This window comes from Synchiropus splendidus, chromosome 10, assembly GCF_027744825.2.
Source record: "Synchiropus splendidus isolate RoL2022-P1 chromosome 10, RoL_Sspl_1.0, whole genome shotgun sequence".
Taxonomy (NCBI): Eukaryota; Metazoa; Chordata; class Actinopteri; order Syngnathiformes; family Callionymidae; genus Synchiropus; species Synchiropus splendidus.
In genome coordinates this window covers 17,078,371-17,103,873 of record NC_071343.1, presented here as the reverse complement: position 1 = coordinate 17,103,873, position 25,503 = coordinate 17,078,371, and the positions used below count along the sequence as shown (strand labels likewise).

At 42.3% G+C, this 25,503-nt stretch overlaps 1 protein-coding gene across 1 annotated transcript; it reads left to right on the top strand.

Moving 5' to 3' along the window:
* Positions 1-649: 649 nt before the first annotated feature.
* On the top strand, positions 650-11,915 carry wdr3 (WD repeat domain 3). Its single transcript, XM_053877139.1, has 27 exons — positions 650-802; positions 1,486-1,687; positions 1,754-1,963; positions 2,057-2,175; positions 2,250-2,328; positions 3,916-4,011; positions 4,104-4,196; positions 4,264-4,365; positions 4,443-4,543; positions 4,829-4,933; positions 5,003-5,233; positions 5,594-5,687; positions 5,763-5,864; positions 5,947-6,029; positions 6,122-6,260; positions 6,338-6,394; positions 8,017-8,117; positions 8,540-8,651; positions 8,724-8,858; positions 8,931-8,981; positions 9,082-9,147; positions 9,354-9,446; positions 10,897-10,947; positions 11,021-11,064; positions 11,138-11,266; positions 11,551-11,644; positions 11,723-11,915. The coding sequence occupies exons 2-27, from the start codon at positions 1,514-1,516 to the stop codon at positions 11,876-11,878; spliced, it is 2,817 nt and encodes a 938-aa protein (XP_053733114.1). The 5' UTR covers positions 650-802; positions 1,486-1,513; the 3' UTR covers positions 11,879-11,915.
* The last annotated feature ends 13,588 nt before the right edge of the window (positions 11,916-25,503 follow it).

The following is a 25,503-nucleotide window of genomic DNA, read 5'->3' as shown; positions in this document are numbered from 1 at the left end:
AAAGAGAGTTGAAGCAGCGAGATCCGGTGTGACATTTCAGTGTAAAAAAAGACCCAAAAACCTATAACATTTGGAGCGTCTCTTGTCAGTTCTGTTGGCAGGATCGTTCATATTATAGGCAAATAGTATTTGCACTCTGACTCACTAAAATGATTAGGATAGGAGTAAGGATGTAAACGATTTATAGTAACACTTGATTACAATTTAGGTTCAAATGTATAAATTATGTACTAAATGCATATGTAGTTGTTTAATACAAATTAATCTGTGTTTATTGTTGAATGATTCCAGCGTTCAAGGCAAGCTCGGACTTTTATTTTTATATCGTTTCCGCTATTGACAATCTTGATTTGTCTAGTTTGATGACTCGTGTCAGCTGACACCTCAGTGAAAGGCTGGAAAGTCGTGTCTGTATTACAATAAATTGTACGGCTGGCGTTGAGTGCATCACATATGATTAAATCGACACAATTAAACCACAAGAACGATTTTTGATGGCATAAATAAATATTTAAAACGTTGGAAGGAGAGGGGCCCCATTTACTTCCGCTGTAGCGGCAGACAAAAGCAACAGAGCATATCCCGGATGTAAATGCGAGCACGTCAAATTCTGTCATCCTGTAATGTAGCACGTATCAACAACGTCAAACATTTGAGGTATTTACATAGATAAAGATTTAACGGGGTTGTGGTCAAATCAAAATGTGTTGAAGTTTTCATGCGTGATCGGTTGGCGATTACTTTTGACTGAAATACTGCACACAGCCAACAGCCTCAACTCAGTAACGAGTGCATTTCCAAGGTAAGACTGGATTCTTTGCACGTATTAAACGTCCTAGATATGAGTACACGCAGCGTAGATGTTTGTTTAACGTTCAAAAAATCATTAATATATATTACATGCGATTACATGCGCGAATCAGCCTCCAAATACCACCACGTGTGTATAGCAAAGCGGCAGTGATGTTGCGGAGCGTTTGATTTAGTTAACAGGGCGTCCAGGGCGAGTGGAGCCGCGCGCTTGTTGTTTTGTAAGCATGGTCTCACAGGTCTAAGCTCCGCAACACTGTTGATTCTGCGAACCAAAACGAACGATCCTCCCGTCACACCATTGGAGTAATTTCCTTTACTTAAGATATTCTAAAACAACAGGCAATATAGTTCGATTAGTTTATGAACATTATGTTGCCGATCGCTGCAGATTATTGTTGTCAACATTTGGAAGCGATTTGAAGCATTCAACGTTGTAATTAATCTTTAAACGGGTTCTCTTGATGTTAATAAAAGAGTATTAATAAGTCATAAAATGTTGTTTTGTGAGAGGAAGTTTCAGTTTGCTTGCGTTTCTCCAAACTTAGTGTAAACACTGTCAACCCAGCCACTGTTACACGGCATAAATTCATCAGAGAAAAGTCACGTTTTGTTTTCAGCTAATAGTTTTTGAAATTGTAAATGTAGTCTGACAACTGGTCATTTTTTGTACAGGTCAAATTTCGACCTCCGTGAGCTGGTCATGGGTTTGACCAAGCAGTACCTGCGCTATGCACCCAGTGCAGTGTTTGGAGTGATAGGCAGCCAGAAGGCCAACATCTGCTACGTGACCCTGAGAGGAGGAGAGAAGGGACGCTATGTTGCAGTGGCAGCATGTGAGCAAGTCTTCATCTGGGATGTGCGGAAAGGAGAGAAGGTTTGGATCATCTGCCATGTTGCACTTAACGCTCTCATTGATCAACTCTTATTTTTCCCCGTTCAGGTCTTGATCCTTCAGGGTCAAAAACACGAGGTCTCATTCCTCTGCCCCTCACCTGATGGGGTGCATATCGCTGTGGGTTATGAAGATGGAGCCGTGCGAATATTCAGCCTGATGAATGGAGAGAGCAATGTGTCTTTCAACGGCCATAAGTCCGCCGTCACCGTGATGCACTACGACGCACTGGGAGCAAGACTTGTCACTGGCTCAAGGGTAAATTCTTTCACCGATCCCTCCGTATGACGTGGTGAATGATATTGTTTTGTGTGTTCTAACCACCTGTAACTGAGACACGTTCTCCTGCAGGACACAGATGTGATCGTGTGGGACATCATCAATGAGTGTGGACTGTACAGACTTAAGGGACATAAAGATGTTATTACACAGGCCTTGTTTCTCAAAGACAAAAACCTTCTTGTCACAAGGTACGCTTCAACAGCGCTCATCTTCAACACACGTCTCGCGGTTGATTTAATTTTGTGCACATTGTCATACGTAGTTCGAAGGACAGCTTTGTCAAGTGGTGGGACTTGGACACACAGCATTGTTTCAAAACCATGGTTGGCCATCGAAGTGAGGTGAGTGTCAAGAAAGACTGTGTTGCTCTGTCCAAACCATTTTATTCAATCCAAATCTTCTGTTCTAACATACAGAGTGTCAGTAACTAACATATGCAAAGGGGTTTGCCTTGTAAAAATGTAATTTAGGCGTGCCGCCATTGACGTCGAGCCTTTTGTTTCTTGAATGCATCACATTCGTGACTCTGAACTGAAGGTGAATGATGATATGTGTTCATTCCTTCAACACAGTACTACGAACTACCATAAACTCATTTGCTATTACTCTACCTGAGCTCATATTTTATTTCAGCCATTAGTAGTGAATGTTGCAGACGTTAAATATGTAGTAACTGAACTGAACAAGTTGCTTTGATAAAAACATTTCAGCTTTTTACCCCGTTGTAATATTACAAAATGAATGACTGGTTAAATGTTATTCTAGATGGTGTTGTTGCTGCTGGACACGATTCAAACATAACCCTAGTTATTTCATCTAGCTCCCATGGAAGGTCCAATGACTTTTTTCATACCACGTGTCATACATATATTGCTTCCTCCTGTAATTAATATGTCGTAATGTATGAAAAGACGGGTCACACTTTAGCCTAGGGAACATTTATTACCCTAAATAAACTGCATATTCATATAGACCAGCATTGTTCAACCAGGCCGTGAGAGAGTGTCAGATGTGCTGTGGGAAAATGATCCAATTTCACCTCATTTGTCCAGAGCTAGAGGGCGATATGACATTAAATCATTACAACATGTTGCAAAAGAGAAGTGATAAAATCCAAACAAAATAAATAAATCATAGATTTTGCCCCTTTCTGGACACATTTGAAACAAACACATTTTCGGTAAATAGCCTGGCAAAATAACAACCGAGTGTCAGTAGCTACCGCTTTTCACAAATGAATAGGGATGTTCTATAGGACTTTAAGGACAAGTGCTCTTTGGCCGAGGTTCCTTTGGTGGTGAAGCCCCTGGATTTTTTCAACAAACCAAGGGTGCCGTGGCTTGAAAAAGGTTGAAAACCACTGCTATAGACTGACTAGATTTGGAATAGTCATATTTCACTGTAACAACACTATAATTACCAAGTATTACAGTATGTAGTGCAGTAAATCCACAAGTAATTATTATTAGTAGTTCATAGGTGTTCCCCAAATGTGAAGTGCTACAGGAAGAAGATATTTATAATTTCATTTGACTTTTTTAATGAGCCGCTGAACACCTCGAATCACGAACAAGCTCTCTACTTTTACTTGATGACTGCTCAAACACTGGGGCACCATTCCATGTCCTTATCAACAGCTGCAATGAACGTAACAGCTGCAACCACTAAAGGACCATCGCTGGTGTCGTGTTTACAAAATGTTGCTATATCTCTTTCTTATAGATCCTGAGGTTCAAGTGTGTTGAACTTAATTTTGCAAAAGAGTGTCGCAACATGTGGAACCTGCTGGTGCAGTATGTGCCATGCACTTTTGGAGAATGACGTGTGTGTTGATGTCTTTTAACTTGTTTATCTGAGTATGACGTAGTTTAATGATACAGTCAGTTCTACAGCTTGTGTTTCGAGGTTTATTCCCCTCCGTGTTTCAGGTGTGGGGGATGGTGCTGTTGAATGAGGAGAACAGACTTCTGACAGGCTCGGCCGACAGTGAGCTCAGAGCTTGGAACATCAAGTATCTTGATGAGGTGAGTAGAGTCTGCTCCGCTTCTTGAGTTCACTCGAATTACAACTGGATGGACAGTTTTGGGATTGAGAAAACCTTATGTGGCTTGCTCAGGAAAGGGCAGAGGGTGAGCCCCAGGTGAAGAAACCACTGATGGATGGGGATGATGGTGATGATGCAGAGGAAATGGATGAGAGTCCTGAAGAGGTTTGCTTGTTGAAGTCAGTGAAGTTTGAGCTTGGAACCCTGAGCATCTCTTTCTGTCGACTGGCAGCGGATTCTGGCTTGTTCCAAGGCTGGCTCCATCCTCAGAGAGGCCAGAGATCGAGTTGTTTCCCTCACCACGGACAAAAAAGCCCAAATCATTGCCTGCCATGTGAGTGTTCACTCCTGCTGAGTATGGTGTTTGAATGACTTTTTTTTGTGCCACTAATGTGTTTCCCAACTTTCCAGGGAAACGATTCCATCTTGGAGCTCTTCACTGTCCTGTCAGAGGAAGAGGTGCGAAAGAAAATGACCAAGAAGCTGAAGAAAGCAAAAAAGAAGGCAGCAAAGTAGGAAGCACATTTTTATACTCCATATTTTTTTCCTCTTCATCGGATGAATCTTTATATATACACTTGTGAAGCAAAATTCTGTGGATAGGACTCACATTTTCAGCTACTTAAAAAAATAAAATAAATGCATAATAATCTCATCTGGAGCAACATAAGGCTCTTACCTCAGATGGCTGCCGACACAAAGTATGTTATGCTTGAGGTGTGTGCAGAAACTAACAATGGCGATTCATTGCTTCCTCTTTGCTTCCCTGACCTGCACTCTACCGCCATCTACTGTAGAGCTGCGAGTGATGGAGACTCTCAGGAGGCACAGCCAGTGGTGGAGAGGACATTAACAGATGAAATTGTCAGACTGAGCAACATCAAAGCTTCAGCTAAGATCAGGTCGGTGTGGCGTTGAAGTTAATGCTCTAGTTTAAAGGTGACATCACTAATATAGATATTCCCTTTCAGATGGGTCGATTGCATGTCATGTGCTGGTGGTGAGCTGAAGGTGGCGATGCTGCTGCAGAACAATACGATCGAGACGTACAGCCTGAAGACTTCAGATGCCACGGCTGCAGCCAACAAGACTTCTCGTCTCACTCTGGGAGGCCACCGCACTGACGCTCGCACCGTGGCCTTCAGCTCAGACAACCTGGCGCTTCTGTCTGCGTCCGGAGACACTGTCAAAGTTTGGAACAGGTGCTTGCTTTTTCACCGTGGCAAAGAGAATGAAGCGCGCAGTAGAATACAAAATAAACTCACTTTTTATTTCAGGTCCGACACATGAAAAAAAATGTGCAGCAGGTCGCTTTTATGAAAATCTATGAAAATTATATTTGAATTGAATAGTTGAAGTATTCCAAAGATTTATATAAGTCTACTAAACTTTCCCCCACAAAATCTTTCAGGATTTTTTATTACCATTTTCTTATACATATATATAGAATGCTAAAAAAAACAACAAAATAAAGATGAATAAATACAAATGGTATGGTCATGTGTTTATGTAAAAAAAAAAGATTTTTATTTATCTCTGTATTTTGTTCTTCCCCGCTCCAGAGCCACCCTGCAGGTGGTCCGCACCATGGCCTGCGAATACGCCCTCTGCTCGCTCTTTGTACCTGGTGATCGGCAGATCATTCTGGGAACCAAGGTACTGACCTGTTCTCCTTTGAAGACATGTTCTGTTTTTGACCCGTCTTAGCTCAATAACGTCTGCTTTTCTCAGAGCGGTAAACTGCAGATCTTTGAGTTGGCGTCGGGAAGCCTGCTGGAGACGGTGGATGCTCATGCTGGAGCGCTGTGGTCTCTCTGTTTAGCTCCAGACCAGGTGCACCATCATCTCTGTCTGCTCTGTGTAAATAGCTAAGTGAGTTCTACATAATGATACGGGTCTATGTTGTGTCCGTCAGAGAGGGATCGTGACGGGGGGTGCAGACAAGACCGTAAAGTTCTGGGAGTTTGAGCTGATCAAGGATCAAGAGAGTGGACAGAAGTAAGTTCCAACAGACTCACAATTTAAGTCACTCTTTGACAACTTTCTCACAGAGCGTCTCCTCCAGTCTGAAGTTTGTTCTTGTGATTCAGGAGGCTCACCGTGAAACACACACGCACACTGCAGCTGGAGGAGGACGTCCTGTGCGTGAAGTTGTCTCCAGACCACCGACTGCTGGCTGTTTCCTTGTTGGACTGCACCGTCAAAATCTTCTACACAGACACACTCAAGGTGAACTGAGAGCAAATACCAACATCAATTCATGAGTTTCACAAGACTAAACCCCTTCCCCCTTTTCTACGTTTCAGTTTTTCCTGTCCCTGTATGGTCACAAGCTGCCGGTGCTCAGCCTGGACATTTCACATGTGAGTAACCATGGTGAATCCTCTGAGTTAGCTTATTTAAAGGGGCCCAATTGTTCAATGCATCTTGTACGGTAGTGAAATCCAACATGCTAATAGAGTCGCATCAAAGTAAAATTTAAAATGTTCTTTTTGTTGTACTTGATAGTTATATCAAGTAAAAGTTGGCCGACTGACTACAAAACACATTGCAACAAGGACAACAAAAAAATCACTCAGCGCAGCTCTGTCAGTGGCTCTGTTTACTGTGTGGCACGTCATCAATGCCATGATCCTTTGTGGGATGCATATAGTAGCTCTCACCTGTTGACAAAAGGAATCAGCGAAACCAAGTGATTTGTGCAGGTTTAAAAGTAATTTCCTTAGAAATGAATTGACATTGCTATTTCACACTTCAGAATGTGTTTACCCAGGATGCACTGAACATTAACGGAGCACAAAATGCAACATTTGGCTTTGGTGGTGAAGAGTCACCGAAGCCGAATAGTGGCATGTGGTGCGGTCGATTTGAAGTTTTTCAAATATGTGCCACGGAGGTGAAATGAGCTCTGCCAGACCACTGATGAAATTCTGGCAACCCACTCCATCATTCTCAGATGAAGCATTATAGGAATCTGGCAACACAATCCTCCACTTCAGCTGTGACGGCACCGGCTCACTGCCTGGTTGGCTGGTGAGGAGTGGTTCAACACAAGTGGAAATTATTTTGACTTGTGTATTACACATTTCCTCTTTATTTGATCATTTCTTTGTCGTCCATGGTGTCAAGTACTTAGCACAAACGGTTCCGACCGTCGTCATGTGTGTTCAGTGCTAAGTCCAACCAGCAGCAGAACCACATGCAAGTCATATTCATCAAATTTACTAGAGAAGTTTTTTTTTTTTAAATACACTTGCAAACTTCTGAGAAAATTGTACATCATGAATACAATTCAGAATAAAGTTAATATAATAATATAATATATTTTCTTAAAATGTTCGAATTAATTTTAAAAAGGAGGTTGCGTCACATTCTTTATCATTTTTTGGCTACTGCCACCATATGTGGCAAATGTATAAAGTTGCGACCCTCATGGCCCAAAGGTGTAAAACAGAAAACATTTAGCGGCCCTGTTAGGAGGTGCTCACGGCCCAACCATAGGCCTTGGCCCTATTTATGGTTGAGAATCACTGTAGACTATTTATCCATAGAAAAAGTATATATAGTTAAAAAATGTAACCATATTGGATATTTGGTATTACTCGGTATTCGGCTGAGCATTTAAAATTTTATTCAATTTTGGCTATAAATTTTCATTTCGGTGTGTGTAATGTTACAGGACACAGTGTAGAAAAGGCATAGAAGGGCTCCTTTAAGTTGGTCACTTGTGCATGTTGGTGCTGCTGTCTTCACCCCAAAAATGGCACATACTGTAGGACTGTAGGCAAAATGGCCTTCTGTTCAGTTGTGTCTCTGATATTAAACATGTGTACTTGTGCCATTTACACGCTTCACAAGTCTCATCTCCTTTTCACTTTCGCTGACATCATATTTCATTAAAATAACTTATATTGAAGCCTTCACAGCACAGATAACTCCAGTCAGTGTGATGCTAATCTCTCCTGCTCCTCCTTGTTCATGTCAGGACAGCACTCTGATTGCTACGGGGTCGGCTGATAGGAACGTGAAGATTTGGGGCTTGGACTTCGGCGACTGCCACCGCTCTATGTTTGCTCATGATGACAGGTCTGGACTGAAGTCATCTCTGTCTGTTGTCACGTGTTCTGAATCTGAATTGACTGACTACATTATATTTGTGTCCTGTTTAGAAAAAAAACAACTTTATATTGTATTAGGTTTATGACTCATAAGTGTCTAACACAGTAGCAAGAATGTCCATGATGAAGAAGAATAAATACACATTTAAGTTTAAAGAAAACTGTTTCATACACTGATTTTTAAGTTCACATGCACAGATTCATCTTAAAATTTAATAATTTTGTTGTCAAATTTTAAAATGTGTTTAGTCATGATTCATTAATCTAAAACATTGAATTTTTTTTTTATTATTTGTTTAATTATATTGTTATTGATATTTACATTTTATTACCCAATAAAATGAAAGATCTGATCTAGAGTCTCATCACCCCAATTCACTTGTTCTGCAGTGTCATGTTCCTCCAGTTTGTCCCCAAGACTCATCTGTTTTTCACGGCGGGGAAGGACAAGAAGATCAAACAGTGGGATGCGGACAAGTTCGAGCTCATCCAGACGTTAGAGGTGATCCTCCAGTGTTGAAGTAAAAGTCTGAAGCTTGGTCTTACACCGGGCCTGTCTTCTTCTCCTGACCAGGGCCACCACCGGGAGGTCTGGTGCCTGTGCATCAGTCCCAACGGTGACCACATCGTGTCGTCTTCTCACGACAAGTCGCTGCGACTGTGGGAGAGAACGAGGGAGCCTATTATCCTGGAGGAGGAGAGAGAGATGGTGGGAGGAAGCTCCGCATGTTTTTGTCGACCTGAGATGGATTTATTTTGAGGATGGATTTGCTGTTACCAGGAGCGGGAGGCGGAGTTTGAGGAGGGCCTGGCCAAGGGGGACATGCCTGTGGTGAGAACTGCTTAGGACTTTGGCAAATATGGGCAGAAATGGAGGCTTTCGTTGAGTGGTTTGATGTTCATAAACAAGATGGTGGTGTGATGTTCTCCAGGTGCCCGGAGAGACGCAAGGAGAAACCGCACCAGCAGCGAAGAAAACCGTGGAAACAGTCAAAGCTGTGAGTCCTGAGTGAACCTTTTTGTTGTCTGGCCTTTACTCAACCTCAGGGTCGACCTGTCAGTAGTTTTACCTGTGGCTAGTATCTTAGCATCTTGGTACCTTTGTATTCAAGGACTGATAATTCTTAAAGGTTACTCCTGAATGTTTTGTTTTTGCTGTTGATGAGCGACATCGTGATGGAGGTTCTCCTCTGATTCTCTTCAGGCCGAGCGGATCATGGAAGCCCTGGAGCTCTACAGGGAAGAGGGGAGGAAGATGGAGGAGCACAAGTATGCGTGTGAGAGAGCAGGCAAAGAGGTGATCTGAGGTCTTCTCCACTTGTACTGCCACTTATTGGGTTTTTTTTTAAACTGTCAACTAGGGATGGGCGATAACTTATCGTGCACGATATAGCGCCAAACACAACGTCCACGATGACACGTCTGCGATAAACACCCAGCTCACGCGCTGCATTGGACTTGTACACATGAACATGATGAGAGCGTGACGGCGTGCCGTGGTCTCCAGCTCCGCGAAACACCGCGGTGAAAATAGTTGGATATTGGACGGAGCTCTGCTCCGGTATTGGCGACGGCGTCCTCTTCTGCGACTCACTCTCTCAGACAGCACTAATGCTATAAAGTGGCGTCAGTTAGGGACCATCAACAAATTCTAAAGCAGTCAACGTATTAGTGAAATCTTCAATAAGGCAATGGAAAACAACCATTGTAGGAGAGAGAATTGTGAAAAGGTTTTTCATCACACAAGACAAAGGACTGACAGTTTGTATAATGATTCTGAGAATAGAATATGACTAAATGATCATTTGTTCACATTATTTCTAATATTTCTTCAATAGCATCTAGGAAATGTGTCCAGACTGGTCCATAGTTCAAGTCAACTGTTCAGAGACATGAGATACAGCAGACAGACGGCTCAATTTAACCCCTATATAAATCTGGCAGAGCAGTCTGTCAGACACCAGCATCTTCTACCAGAGACTTGAAACATTGAATTTCTCAGCTCTACACTTAGCTGTTATATTTAGACATAAACAAATAATGATGTTGGAGACAAATTCCACTATTAAGTTTCATCCCAAAACAGTTTCAATCGAGACTGTAACACTTGGAATAGAATGAAAATGGATTTATCTTGATATTACAACACTTATCGTGATAACTTTTTGTGTCCATATTGCCCATCCCTTCTGTTAACATTCAGGGTTGCATTATAGTTAACCTGCAGCAGAAATTGCTTTTATTTTGCAGTTTAGGATCTGTTGCCAATTCTGTCGGCTGCATTGTTAAAAAGAAAAGTTGCGATAGCTCAATCACACCGTGGAGAAAAGGCAGTTCCATAGTTGAGACCATTTAAAGTTAAGTTAATGTTGAACGTTATTCTGGTCTGCAATGAACTTTTAGTTGTGTTTTCCGATAAAACCAATCGTGAACCCTGTAAAACAGCTTGCACATACTCATAGAACTGGAGTTACATCCAGGCACCTCCCACTCTCGTGACATTAGCAGCCACATCTGCTGCTGTCACAACCAGTGCTGAGCAAAGCTTTGTTACAAGTGCTTCATGCAACACAAGTCATGTCGTGTGAATGAAAAGAATTCAACGTATTCATTGAATAGTTTCGGCCCTAACTCATATGAACTGTTGGCTCTGCACATAAATCCGCCAAAAATGTAAAATCTACCATCATTATTATGTTGTCAAAATCTGTCCTTCATTCTTGTAACTCTTCAATTCTATTTCTCAGCTGCCTCCACCAAAGCCGAACCCCATTCTTGTGGCCTTCGGGAATATTTCAGTAAGTACAGCATCAGTACAGAATTCAGCCTCAACCAAAGATCCAGTCACACACACGGACTCTCCTCCTGCAGCCGACCCGCTACGTCTTGGACGTCATCAAGAAGGTCCGGTCAAGGTAAAGCATGGTCGGCGACACGAAGATGTCTCTTGGGAATCTCCTGCCTTCTTATCGGTTTCTTACTCTTCAGTGAGCTGGAGGTGTCTCTGCTGGTGCTGCCCTTCCCGTATGTCTCCGACCTGCTGACGCTGTTCAACAGCTACATTCAAGACGGCCTGGAGGTGGAGCTGGTGTGCCGCTGCATGTTCTTCCTGCTCAAGTAGGTGCACTGGGAAGAGTGAGCTCAGACTGCACTACAGCTTTATTACACCCCGAGCACTCCGATTTCCTCCCACTGCCAAGAACATACTGAGGTTCATTGGTGACTCTGAGTTAGTTGCCAGTGTAAGTGTATGATTGTGTTTGGATATAAGCAGCGGAGAAGGAATGAACCGATCTGCTCACGATTAGCTAAGCTTGAGTCTGCAGCTCAAGGTCAAGACGTGAAGAATGAGCTGCTGTCAAGCGACTCTGCTTTCATATTAACACTTTCTCTCACTGCAGGATCCACTTCGGCCAAATCTCCAGCAACCAGATGCTGCTGTCTGTCATAGATAAGCTGCGTACAAATACTCTTTCCAAAGTCCAGGAAATCAGGGTGAGTTTGGCTACGGTTGAAAGAGTTTGAATCCCGAAGAACGTATACATCATGTGACTCTGCTGCGTCCATCGCCAGGACGTGATGGGCTTCAACAGCGCCGCCCTCCAGTTCCTGCAGCGGGAGATCGAGAGTAAGGAGGAAGTGATGTTCTTTGCTGATGCGACGGGCCAACTGAAGGAGAAGAAGAGGAGGAGGAGGAAGAGGGAGCGCGTGATTCTCACCATCGCTTGAGCAACCGTGGACTGAGCTTGTTTTTGTAAACCGATGAATAAACAGTTATTCTTAGAACATGTCTGCACCTTTTTAAAGCAGCAAACATTTTACCCAGAAGGCAAAAACACTGTGAACAGGCTCCGTTTACCACTTCATGGACTGTTTATATGCTGTTCACGGGTCGCTTCATCTGACTGCAAGTCTGCTCATGCGCCAAACATTGCTCATCCACCTCAGTTACCAAGCTGGTGAAAACAGCAGCGCGTGTTGTTATGACTTGTTCGCAAAGTGTCACCTATAAAGACTGAAAAAGACCAGGCGCTCATGATGGAAATGAGTGTTGGCACCCAACAGCTGTAAAATGTGACCGCAGGCTCATGAGAGAAGTCGTTTCAAGTAGCCATCGCTAGAGGGCAGTCTTGTTATTCCGATCAATTTCTGCTGTTTTTTTTCTAGTCACCTGCTGCAGACACACGTTCTACAGCGTTATTTTTCAACAGCGTATCTTTAAAGATTTAACATTTTCACTAGTAAAACGTTTTATTTCGTTCTCAATCTTGACATGATTTTTCCACATTTTCCCCACAGGAAAATTCTTGCTTTATAAGTGATTTTCTTGCCGAAAGTCCCTTATAAACTAAATAAATACAAACAGCTATGACATCACCTTTTAAATGAGAGTGCAGATAGGTATTTCTGCAACCTGATGAACAAGGATCGTCCTATGTTGCTGCAATACTGCAATTATTTTCTGTTTTTGTCATATTGGTAAATAGCAATTTATGTATTTATTAGATGCGTTTGCGGTCAAAGTTATCAAAAACGATATGTGCAAGTTAGAACTTGTGTATATATTTAAAATATGCTTTGAAAAAACTTTGAGTGCTTCTCTTATTATATAAACAAAGGGCATCCATTCATGTGAGAGAAGAATGACTCGCGCAGAATCAGCCAGTTGTTGTGTCCCAAAATGTCTCTCTCACAGCAGTAAAAGGCCGTTTTACAGCCAGTATTTGTGATCCAGCCTGACGGACAGCAGATCGTGTTGCTTTATGCGCCGGCCTCGGCTGTAATCTGTCATCATTTGGTCAGCAGGACATTATATACTGCGGGATATTATCAGCTCCGAGCTGCTGATTTGACTTGGTGGTGTCTGTGGCTGCTGCATCTGACAGCAGCTATAAATGAGCGAGTGACCTACAGGAGGGAGACATGTGGAGCAGACGCAGGCCGAGTTCACTGCGGCAGGTTCAGGCGTCCGGTGGGTGGAGAAGGGCAGGGACTTCACACGTCCAGGCGCTTTCACCATGGACACCTCGCTTTTAATATTGCTCACGTAAATATAGCTCGGCGTGCAACAAATAAGGGGAAACATATGTGTAACATTTGAACTAAAATCATATTCCATCTCATTGCAGCGAATGAAACAATTCTGCCACTGTGAAATTCAAATTTTGCATTAAATTATTTCTAAAACACTGTGTACAGAAGAAGCCATATTAATGGCTTAATGGTTACATAAAAAATATACATCTTTTTAAAAGAATTATGTATATGAAACATATCTTTCCTCTCGCTACAATATAAGGTAGTTATTGTACATAGATGAAATTAGTTGCACCATTTGCACTGCAGTTGTCATTTCCAGAAACAGAGCACAGAATTTTTTATTTTTTATTAATTCATTTCATGAAGTCTGAACATACGTTAGAAAATCTGAAAAGCAGTGAAAAGAAAATGCTTCTGAGTGTTAATACGCTGGCATATGTAAACTGTCAGAAGAGGTCCACATTTTGCAGTTCAGTCCCACCTTGCCATTTTGTAGGCACATTTTTTTTTCCCACATGACCAAATGTGCAATATTCTCTACTTGGGGCAGGAGCCGTTACAGCACATATTTACAGAGTAGTGTCTGAAACAATATTGTTAATGTTGAAAATGTGCTGAGAGCGAACCAAAAGTACTATCAAATAGATTTCATTTTAAATATACTAAATGTACCTCACTGCTGGTTGACCTTACGAAATAGACTTCTAACACCTCTAGGCACCGAAATATTGTCATAATAATAATAATAATAATAATAATAATAATAATAATAATAATAATAATAATAATAATAATAATAATAATAATGAAGAAAAACTATTATTTCTATGTGATATTCAGAAAGGACCGATAAATCGAAATGGTTTGCCGCAAGCTCCTGTCCTTGTTCATGCTATTTATGTAATATACGTGAAGGCAAGTGTCTTCCAGCACAACACTGCCATCTACTGTCCCAAAGAGCTCCCTGCTTCCAACGATGCTTCCAATACAAAAAAGGCCATCAAATTCCATAGATATAATTAAAAAAAAAAAATAATAATAATATGAATAGAATATGAAGGTCGTGTCAGATATTTTTTCCTATGCACAAAAGCATTTTTTTAAGTGGCAATAAAACAAGTACATGGTGCTTTTGTTATTTTCTTATATTCTCAAATCCTTTCACGAATTAAAACTGATCCTTGTTATTAACGCACTCTGCCTTCATTGTAAAGCTTGAAAAGCTGTGGAGCAGGTGAACTAGCGTGATATATTCATAAAATATTAACGCCTGATAATGTTGATATTTCTTGCTTTCATGTGCTGCATCTTGAATATCCAAGTTTTCAATGGCAGAATAGGTCTCGTGCATTATTTGTCTGCATGTTTTGGCTGGCTACAGTAACAAGTGAAGAATAAAAACAATCTGAAAGAGTTCTCTTCTAAAACTATAAAACAAGCAGGATGAACTACAAAGCTGCTGCGCTCCTGTAGTGCGGGTGAATATTCCCCCGGCAGCACATTCATGTTTGTCCGCACGGATCTCAGCGCGGTGTCAGTCCCTCCATCAGGCTCACCCATCATCCTCTGACAGACCCGGTGTGAAATCTGTGTCCAGCACTCGTGACTGAGTCTGCGCTGCCTCTGAGAGATGAGGTGGCGCCCCGTCCTGACTGAGGCAGCAGCAGGGCGGGATGGGAGGTGACTGACTGATGAGGTGATGGAGTGGCGAGGGGCAGCCAAAAGCTACACTGCATCACTGCTCTTAGTCCTAAATAGTTTCCAGTTTTGATGGATAAAACGATACAATGCTACTCTTGAAGTCCCTTCCCTTCCACGTCTGCTCTGGTTCATGGTTTTGGATGGGTCCTCGCAGCGCACCTCTCATCTCAGCGGAAGAAGGAAACAGGTTTTAATCGCCAGAGAGTGCAGAGATCAGGGGGAGCAAACCTGTTTCCTCCCTGTTCCGAGGTCAAAGCTCTGCGGGCTGTAAAACAGCCACGACCTCTGGAGAACACACGTCAGACGCAGACAGGGCTGCCACTGTAAAATGCACTTTAATGATGCCAACGCTGGGCACATGAAGATCTGACATTCCTCAGGCCCGAAGAGCTCGATAGCCACACACACACACACGCACACACACACACAGATAGCCTGTTTAGCAGCTCCCCCCGGAACTCTGGCTGGCTGATGTAATTAGTGATTTTAAAAGTCGGCACTTCATATTACAAGTCATAAACAGACATTCAATACGGGGCTTTGAGCGAGCTGTTTATTCTGGGCTTTTATAGTCCGGCAGGAGCCCTCTGTGTTTATTCTCCCAGAACAATAATGCCACTATGCCTCCGCGCCGGAATGCGGCTCATTTGTCCAGGTAAAGGCAAAAAAAAAATAGAGATGAAATTGAGCAAACTTGTCGGCACTAAAAACACTTTGACTCGATTTTCTGTTCAGGAGTTTACAGGGGAGTCTGAGTCTAATCTGGGTTAGAGGGGAACATGGCAACTAACAAAGCGGTAAACAATGAGCGACCAGTTGTACTGGAGCGTCTTATATTTAACAGAGGGGGTGATCAATGCAGTTAGAGTTCAGCATTTTACTGGAAATTCCATGTAAATCAAAAGCAAACGCATTAGCAACCACAGAGTCACGGCTACAGCGCTGATTTATGAGCAGCTCCCGACCCACAATCCTCCTGACAGACTTGCAATTTCCTGTGTGAGAAAACACTAACTTAATCCATTCCACCCCCCCGACAAGAAAAAAAAATGGCACAGACAGAAAGTACTTGTGTGCGTGAAGAATGGTGCGAACGCCGGTACAGAACAGCAGACCAGACAGTCGTCTGTCACTGAGCTTCATATTTTCCTCTAGTTACTTTTACAGTGTTTCCTTCAGCAGTCCATAAACACAGGCAGCATAAACAGGTCGGCGGGGTTGACTTGGTTTATATAATTCCACAAATCCAGGGGCACACGTCGTAAATATTAGACAGAGACATCAAAACACATGTTCGCTTTTGTGTCACGTTTCATCCGCAATCATAAATTTTAAATTATGTGCCTGGTTCCTGACTGAGTCAGTGGAAATGGGGGCATTTTTTGGGTCAACATTAGCGTTTTACAAAGCAGTGTTTGTCTTGCTAACTAGCTTTTTTTTTTTTTTTTAAGTCTGCACTCGGTCAATTTCCTCAATGAAATACCAAGTCTACATTTGCACAGAGGTGTCTGAGCGGCTCCTCCATTGTTTGTACAGAACAGATATCGTATTGTATTGCTAATCCACAGCAGTCAGATCCCTTCGCTCTTCCCACAGCGTTGCATTGAAGTAGGTTTTGTTGCCTTGTATTTCAGATTAATGGGCTGGTGAGGGTTCATGAAACATTGTCCTCATTTTCAGAGTCCACTAGATGGCACTCTCTGCTATAAAATCTTTGGTTTCGAATAACAATTTCACTGATACCTCACACCATTTTAAAGCAAGATCGCCATTCAAAAACAGTGATGTTGCGATGAAGACTCGAGCAGTGATTCTTAACTGTAAGGCTGGGGCCCATGGTTGAGCCGTCTTTATAGTTTATTTTTGAAAAAGAAAATATTTTATGATATTTAGACGTTTTATTATATTTATTTTACTCCGAATTTTAGTCATGACGTATGATTTTTACAATTTTCTCAACAGTTTGCATCATTTTCTTCTTCAGTGAATTTGATGAACATGACTTGCACCTGGTTCTGCTGCAGGTTGGACTTTTCCATGACAAATATCTTTGCGCAGGTCACATGGTTTCATGTCACTTCACTGGGTTTTGGATTGTTTACGTGTCCGACACAAATGAAACCAGTAATTCTGAAATCAGAATAGAATGAATCAGCTCTACTCTGTGGACTCATTTGTTCTGGAAAAGGTGGGCCCCAAGATCAAACAGGTTAAGAACCCCTGAACTACATGATGAACCAAGCGCTGAAGAAAAGAAAAAAACCCATATCTTTTAATTCCACTCAAACTTCAGGGTGTACATTCCCTCATTAGACGTTTGTGTTGTGTTACTGAAACCACCTGTCTGCTAACATCCTTATTGCTATGCTCCCCATGCAAAGTCCTCACCAACTGTTCAACATTTTCAGCACAGAACCCAAAACAGTGGGCCAATTACCCCGTCAGCCAGGAGGTCTGCTCGCGCCGCCGACCCAAACATCCTGAGGCGCGTCCGCACACATGCTCAGGGAGTCCCCCCCTGCAGCTCCTCCTCTGTGTTTGGTCTCGCATTGGATCAAGGTGTAAGAACCTCTGTGATGGGAGGGGGAGGACTTGATCTGATAGCCAGAAATAACCTGGACAATGTGTGTGAAGTCAGGCAGGAGGTGAAATCCAACATCTGGACGCTGGTTGATGCAGAGCAAGAGGTCAGTTGCAAGCCTGTTCATGTCCAAGGCGATGGACACACATGCACATGCAACACTTGAAGAAGCAGCTATGTCTGTCCATCCATTTACCATTCATCTATCTGTCTGTCTGTCTGTGTATTCATCCATCGATCCACCTATCTATTCACCCGTCCATCTATTCATCCATCCATCCATCCATCCATCCATCCATCCATCCATCCATCCATCCATCCATCCATCCATCTATCTACCTATTCATCCATCCATCCACCTATCTATTCACCCATCCATCTATAATCCATCTATCCATCCATCTATATCTATCATCCATCTATCTGCCTAGCCATCCATCCATCTATCTACCTATCCATCCATCTATCTACCTATCCATCATCCATCCATCCACCATCCATCCATCCATCCATCCATCATCTACCAATCATCCATCCATCCATCCATCCATCCATCCATCCATCCATCCATCCATCATCTACCAATCCATCCATCCATCCATCTATCTACCTATCCATCATCCATCCATCCACCATCCATCCATCCATCCATCCATCATCTACCAATCATCCATCCATCCATCCATCCATCCATCCATCATCTACCAATCCATCCATCCATCCATCCATCCATCCATCCATCCACCTATCCATCCATCCATCCATCCATCCATCCATCATCCATCCATCATCTACCTATCAATCCATCTATCTACCTATCCATCCATCCATCCTCCACCCATCCATCCATCAACCTATCCATCCATCCATCATCTACCAATCCATCCATCCATCCATCTATCTACCTATCCATCCATCCATCCATCCATCCATCCACCCATCCATCCATCCATCATCTACCTATCCACCCACCCATCCATCTATCCATCCATCCATCCATCCATCCATCCACCCATTCATCCATCCATCATCTACCTATCCACCCATCCATCCATCTATCCATCAATCATCCATACATCCATCCATCTATCTACCTATCTATCCATCCGTCTATCTACCTATTCATCCATCCATCCACCTATCTATTCACCCATCCATCTATCATCCATCTATATCTATCCATCCATCTATCTACCTAGCCATCCATCTATCTATCTACCTATACATCCATCTATCTACCTATCCATTCATCCATCCACCTATCCATCCATCCATCATCTACCTATCTATCCATCCATCCATCTACTTAGCTATCTATCCATCTATCTATCCACTTGGTGACTTGTGAAAGTGAGAATACCATTCACACTCTCAAGAAAGACACACACAGATGGGATAGCTTTCCAAAATATTTTAACATCCCGCGCCAGGGTTTTCAATCTTTTAAGAGTGCCTTGGTGTCCTGTATAAAACCGTGCTTGAAACACACACGTCAGAACCAAGCAGAAATAAGTCTGCATCTGGAGACCGTCAGTTCCTTTTAAAGTTGGGTTGAAAAATGATATTGAAAAATAGCTGAGAGCGTAACATAGAAGCCCGTCGCTCCCCTTGCACCTACCACCAGCACCATGGACCACCCAGACAGGAATGGTGAGCTGTCAATCATTTTATTGGATAAACACAGCAGAGTTTTGAGGTATCACTTCGCTGTTCTTGTCCATGCTCTGGTTTGAGGGATTATTAATGTGAGGGAAGCGGTGATTTATGCATGTTGGCTATACAAAAATCTAAGATGGAGGCGAATCTGGAGACAAATTGACCTTGGTGTGTCTTTAAAACAAACACTCTATTGCTGAATTGGAGCCTAGTCCTCACTTGAATAAACAAACACCTTTAGGGTCAGGCCAGGGGACGGCAGGAGCGTGTCTCCTGAGTGCGTTGACTCTCCGGGGCCAGTTGTCTGTCAGCACAGAGGCATGAACCCAGGACTCACTGTAATCCTTCCGCCAGTGACCGGACCTCCTGGCCACACACACAACCCCTCACAACTGACCACACCGATCTTCTAACTTCACTCCAAACATGACCTCTCTCAGGACCACGACACAGCCACACAGGCATCTGGCTAATCTGGAGAGATTTGGGAGAGGTTCGTGCAAATGACATTCCTTTCATGTAATTGCAGACAAAGTGATATACCATTACATCTGTACACACACATACACACACGCCATTATGTTGTGAGAGGGTGAACTTGTCAGGAGGAAAAGCTGTGAATGAGAGAAGGAATAAACACAGTGACACCCTCTTAATTGACTCACTTTTATATCTGCTATTTCAAATTGATTTGGGCAGCATGAGGTTGTAAAGACAGGAGGGAACGGGTGTGTGTTTCATGTGGACTCGAACGTGAATCGACAAATGTCTGCTTCAGGTGTGAGAACACACTTGTCTCCAAAGCTACCATTTAGTTATGATGAAATGTAAAATAAAATAAGATTATTTCAATGAATTATTATTATTATTATTATTATTGTTGTTGTTGTTGTTGTTGTTGTTGTTGTCAAAAACAATAAAATCTAAATTAGTGGGAAAAAATAATTTTAATTATATATGATAATTGTTATTTTTGTAATATATATAATTATTGTAATTATATATATAATTATTTTTCAGATTTTTGAGATATTGTTTTTGACAATGAACATAATAATGATAACAATAATAATAAAAATATAATAATAATTAATTCATTGAAATAATCTCATTATATATATATATATATATATATATATATATATATATATATAAATGTCACTGTAAAAGCACAGTAACTGTTTTGTGTGTATATATATATATATATATATATATATATATATGAATGACATTTGTAACATACAAATATGCTCTTTAATTCAAAACGCCACAGTATGAAAAGGGAACCTCAAAGAGAGAATCCAGACTGTATGTCTGTCACACAATAGAAGAATCTGTAAGTCCAAAGGGAAACAAAAAATAAATCAATAAAACAGCGCTGGTTTGTTATTGGAACAAGCTCACTTGTTTCATTGAATTTTGCTTACACTGTAATGTGAGTTTTGGAGGCGCTGTAGAATATTTTATAAAATACCTCATGTGTTTACACCTCATGAGTTCAAGGAGGACCTTCACAGTTCTGCTGGAGGAACATCAAAGACACACACACACATGCAAGCACGTGCTTGACAAATTAAATCAAATGAACCCAAAAGAAAACACACGCTCCAGTGCAGAGACACGTGCACTAATCTCTCTGTCCTCATCGACTAGCACCTTTGACTTTTGCAGTATCACACACTCAGAGGGGGTCCAAGCGCTCGAGTATCTCAATCAAAGACTTTACCTCCAGCCAAACACACACACGCACAAAGACACACAAACCTGCGACACGTCGTGTGGGAGAGGCAGCGGCTGCTGCAAAAATAAAAGGAGCAGCGACTGCTTCTTATTAGGCTTTAATGAAGTTACCTCTCCCCACCTCTTTTGCCAATAACTCAATTGAAGTGGTCTCTTCTGTTCCAGCTGGGAGCCCACGTCCCCGCGCTGGTGTTGTGTAGCCCGTGAAAGGACGACTGTGACGGCCGCCTCAGGACTTCACTAATCTCTCTCTCTCTTAAATTAGATAAAGCCATTACGCAGACTTCCATCTAGCCACAAACCTCCTCTCACTTTGTCTTCGCTGCCTCACTCTTTCTTTTATTTTATTTTAACTCATCCACCTCTGACAGTGGAACCTTTGCATTCTGGGGTTCAGGTTTTCGCCTCCAGCAAAAGGGTCAGGAGCAGCCAAGACAAGCAGGCGGTCCACTGTTATCACAAGACCGAACAGCAGCAGCCAAGAATCGAGATTTTAATTTCAAATGTAATCTTGATGACTTGCTGAATTTTGACTGACAGAAGATAAACATTCAATATTGCTGCCTAATTGCATCACTGTGCTAAGCCTCCAGGTCACATTTGACTCAATAATCTCGATCCCTCCCTTCACTTCATAATTCTGCCCTTCTACTTCTTCTTTATTCCTCTTTTCCTCACCTTACCTGGATCTTCAAAGTTCCACCGTAGACTCCTCACTTCCTGATTCATTTTCCTGCAGCTTTTCCTGGTGTGTTCTTTCATCTCCCAGGTTCAGCCCACACCAGAACATCACCTCAGAGCCCCAGAGTCACCCACTGCCACAGCTTCTCTCTTGCATGCTTGGTACCTGCCTAACACAACTTCCTTTGCTGGCTATTTATTTTGCACCCTGTGATGTTTGTAATCTCAAAGGTTTGTCGGGGGGCTTCTTTCACCTGAATTATAATATTTTTGTAAACCTTTGGAAGTATTCTTGTCTCCACTGTTTCTCCAAACTTTGTACCGCATGTTACTTGACAAATCTTTTCTTATTTTCATTTTTAAAAATTTGATGAATTGTCGACTGTTGACTCTCTCTGCCCTGTCAAAGAAAGAGCTGAGCCAAAAGGCAAAGCTCTTGATTTAGAGGGGAATATATGTCCTCAACCTCAACAATGTCCACAAACCTTTCACAGTCAAAAACCTCGATGAGTTACTCGACACCAAACCAACAGGAAGGAGCCTCCAGAATGCATTCAATGTTGCCCTGACTTGTTATTCTCTGAGAAGGAAGCTAGTGGAGAGACGTCCCTCATCCCAGTCAGTCAAGTCTGCTGAGGCTTCATGAAGCAGTCGTGGTATTTTCAGAGCTCAGTAGGTGGCGCTCTTGGTCTAAAAATGATGTGAGGTTTCAATGAAAAAGTTGTTAAAGGCAAAAGATTTTAGAGTGGGCAGTGCCATCTGGTGGGCTCTGAAAGTGAGGACACTGTTTCATGAAGCTTCACCAGCCTATCACTGATCAAGTCAAATGTGTAGCATCCTGAACGACATCCACGACATAACATCGTGAGGTTAGGACCCTTGCGTCCCATGCTGATGCTGAAGGCAGCCTTCAGTGTTGTATGTTGATGCATTAGATTTTCAATTGAAGCATGTTCTGCCTTCCTGACGCCGAGGGCAGCGTGTCATATAAAAAAAAAAGACTCACTATCCTTTCATTCTGTCTGTTAACATGTGACTTTTAAATTTTTTTCATTTAAACCCCATCAAACAGCAGTGCGTTTCAGTGACGGTGAGGAGGATGATCCACTTAAGGGCTTAGAAGTAACAACTGACATCCACCGACATCACTGAGAGCTTCCGAACTTTCCTATCCGTCTTGCACGACCAACGAATTATAACGTATTTCACCCCATTGACACGCCTATACGTCAACATGCAACAAAGAAGGCTGCATTTGTTGGACGCAGAAGTCCACTTTCCCAACGCCATTATATTACGCCAAGAGAGCGAGGATGGGTTGGACGGAGTGAATTCCCTTTTGTACTGTAAAACATTTCTCATGACACTGGAGAATGCTTGAGCACACGTTGCATGTCTGGTAAACAGCACTGTGTCCCTCAACTTCCACGGCCTGCAATGTCACCCAGTGAACACTTTAGAGGGGCAGGGGTTCTTAACCTTTTTTTTTTTTTATCTTGGGGCCACCTTTTCCAGAACAAGTGGGACCGGGGCCCATTCAAGTAAACCATATTTAATCTACTTAGACGTAAACAAACCAAAACCTTGTGAAATGACATGAAACTATGTGATAATTGAAAAGATTTATTTGTCATGGAAAAGTCCAACCAGCAGCAGAACCTGGTGCTAGTCATATTCATGAAATCTGCTAGAGGAAACAATAAAATAAAACTGTTGAGAAAAATGAGAAAATTCTACATCATGAATAAAATTCTGAATGAAATTAATATAATAAAACAATGCCAAGATATAAAATAAAACAATGTGTTTTATTTTCAAAATAAACTGTAAAGAAGATATAAATAAAGTGTAAATGAAAGTATCGCCATAAAATTTCATGAACAATTTTTACTCTTGTGGAGGTTGCATAACTTTCTTCATCATTTTTTATTTTCAAAACTTCTCCATACTTGGTGACGCTCACAGATTTGCAGCTGTCAAGTCAATATAATGACACCTACTGCCACCATATGTGGCAAATGTATTAAAGCTGAGTGTCTCACGGCCCAGAGGTGTAAAACAAAAAAACTTTTAGTGGCCCTCAAGGAGGTGCTCGCGGCCCAACCATGGGCCCAGGCCCTATGGTTGAGAATCACTGCTTTAGAGTGCCTCGGCCAACACTTGTCAGATCGCCTCACTCTGTCTGCTTTTTCTTAACTCTCCCTCCCCCAACTATATCTCATTAAACCTTCTCAACAACAACAACAACTGATGTTCAAACTTCCCATAACTTAAAAAAAAAGAGCGTGGTGAGATCCCGATCCCCCGGGACCTGGCCGTGGTCCTGATCTGGTGTCAGGGAGGGAAAGAAAAACATAGGAAATCTCTTTGAAAGATCTCCCTCTCTCTTCTGCTCCATGCTTGTTTTGTCAGAGAGGAGGTGGCTTTTCAGCTGCTGTGCAGATAAGATAAGCAGCATGTGTGAACGATGGCTCCTTTTCTGTCATTGTATCCCCATTTATCTGTTACAGGCCGATCTCCTTCCCAGTTATCCTCACTGCTGTGTTGGATTTCAAACAAACTTCAGCGTGACAGGGCTTTAAACTTCACTGCAGTAAGATTGGATCTGGCTACATGCTGCTGTGAGGAGCGATAAATCTCTCTGCGAGCTCTCTCCGACTCCACCGTCTCCATTACACCAATCTGGCAGCACCTTTTATTTCATACTCCCAAATTACTTTGTCAAATATGGAAAGAGATGTTACGGATATATACTGACATAAATCCTTCACTCGACATCTTCACTTGAAGTTAAGTGACAGATAAATCTAGCGCTCTGCATTTCACTCTTTTGGGGTGGGTTTAATGTCACTTCAGGGTTGTTCTTTGACATTTGTTCTGGCCTGGATCCAAAACTGAGGCTCGGCAACATTCACTCACATGTTTTTAGGACCAGGACTGTGTTTCCAAAATGATCCAACAAACAAAAATGCATTTCTTACTGGCAGTATACAATAACATTGTCACTATTTTGTGTTGTGAAGCTTTTACAAGCCGTGCTTTAATCTGTTCGTCTCCTAGGCTAAATGTACGATTGCGCTCCAGTTAGAAATGGGAATTTTGGGTCATTTTTTTATTCTGTTTTCATAGAGAGCCTATATGCTCTTTCGAATATTTATAAAATAGTTAAGTGGAGGAAAACCATTAGATTTGTCCCTGTTTTTTAGGTTATTTTCGACACTCAAGGGAAAAAAGGCGATAAGTTGGACAGCCGTAGGAACAGACCAGGTGCAGACCGTGGAATTTGGGAGTTAGATTTGGAAGATCTGTTGCCAAAAAATTAATGAACCACTTCCCCTGTCAATCACTTCTTCACTGACTACATTCCATTCAACGTCCTTGTGTTCAAGCCTGGAGCGATCGGCTTTCCACACATGGTTTGATTGTGATCATAAATCTTGAATTGACATGTTTGAAATTCACAAGGCAAGGTGCAAAATTGAGACTAAAAAAGCTGGTTATCGATGTGTGTTTATGTTGCGCTGCTAACACGCGAACACGCTAACGCACTCAGCTTAAACCAGTGCTTATTGAACTAGTCACATGAGCCCCACTGTTTAATGAGTTAAGAAGAAGCTCTGAGACGAATGTCTCCTGCCATTCGCAATCATTCATGTATCACTTGGATCACTTGGATGCTTCCATTCTTTGGTGACACTGCTCTGCTCTGGTCCCTGGAGGAGGCGCTGTTGTACCAGACTGGATGATGGCCGTGTAGAACTCCACCAGCAACTTCGTCGGCAGTCGTAGTTTTCGTAGCTGCCTCAAGAAGAACATTCTCTGCTGGGCCTTCCTGATGAGGGACCTGATGGTTGGCTCCCATTTGAGGTCCTCAGTGATGGTGGTTCCTAGGAAGCAGAAGGAGTCCACAATAGGAATAGGTAAACCAGCCAACATGAGAGGGGACAGAGAAATT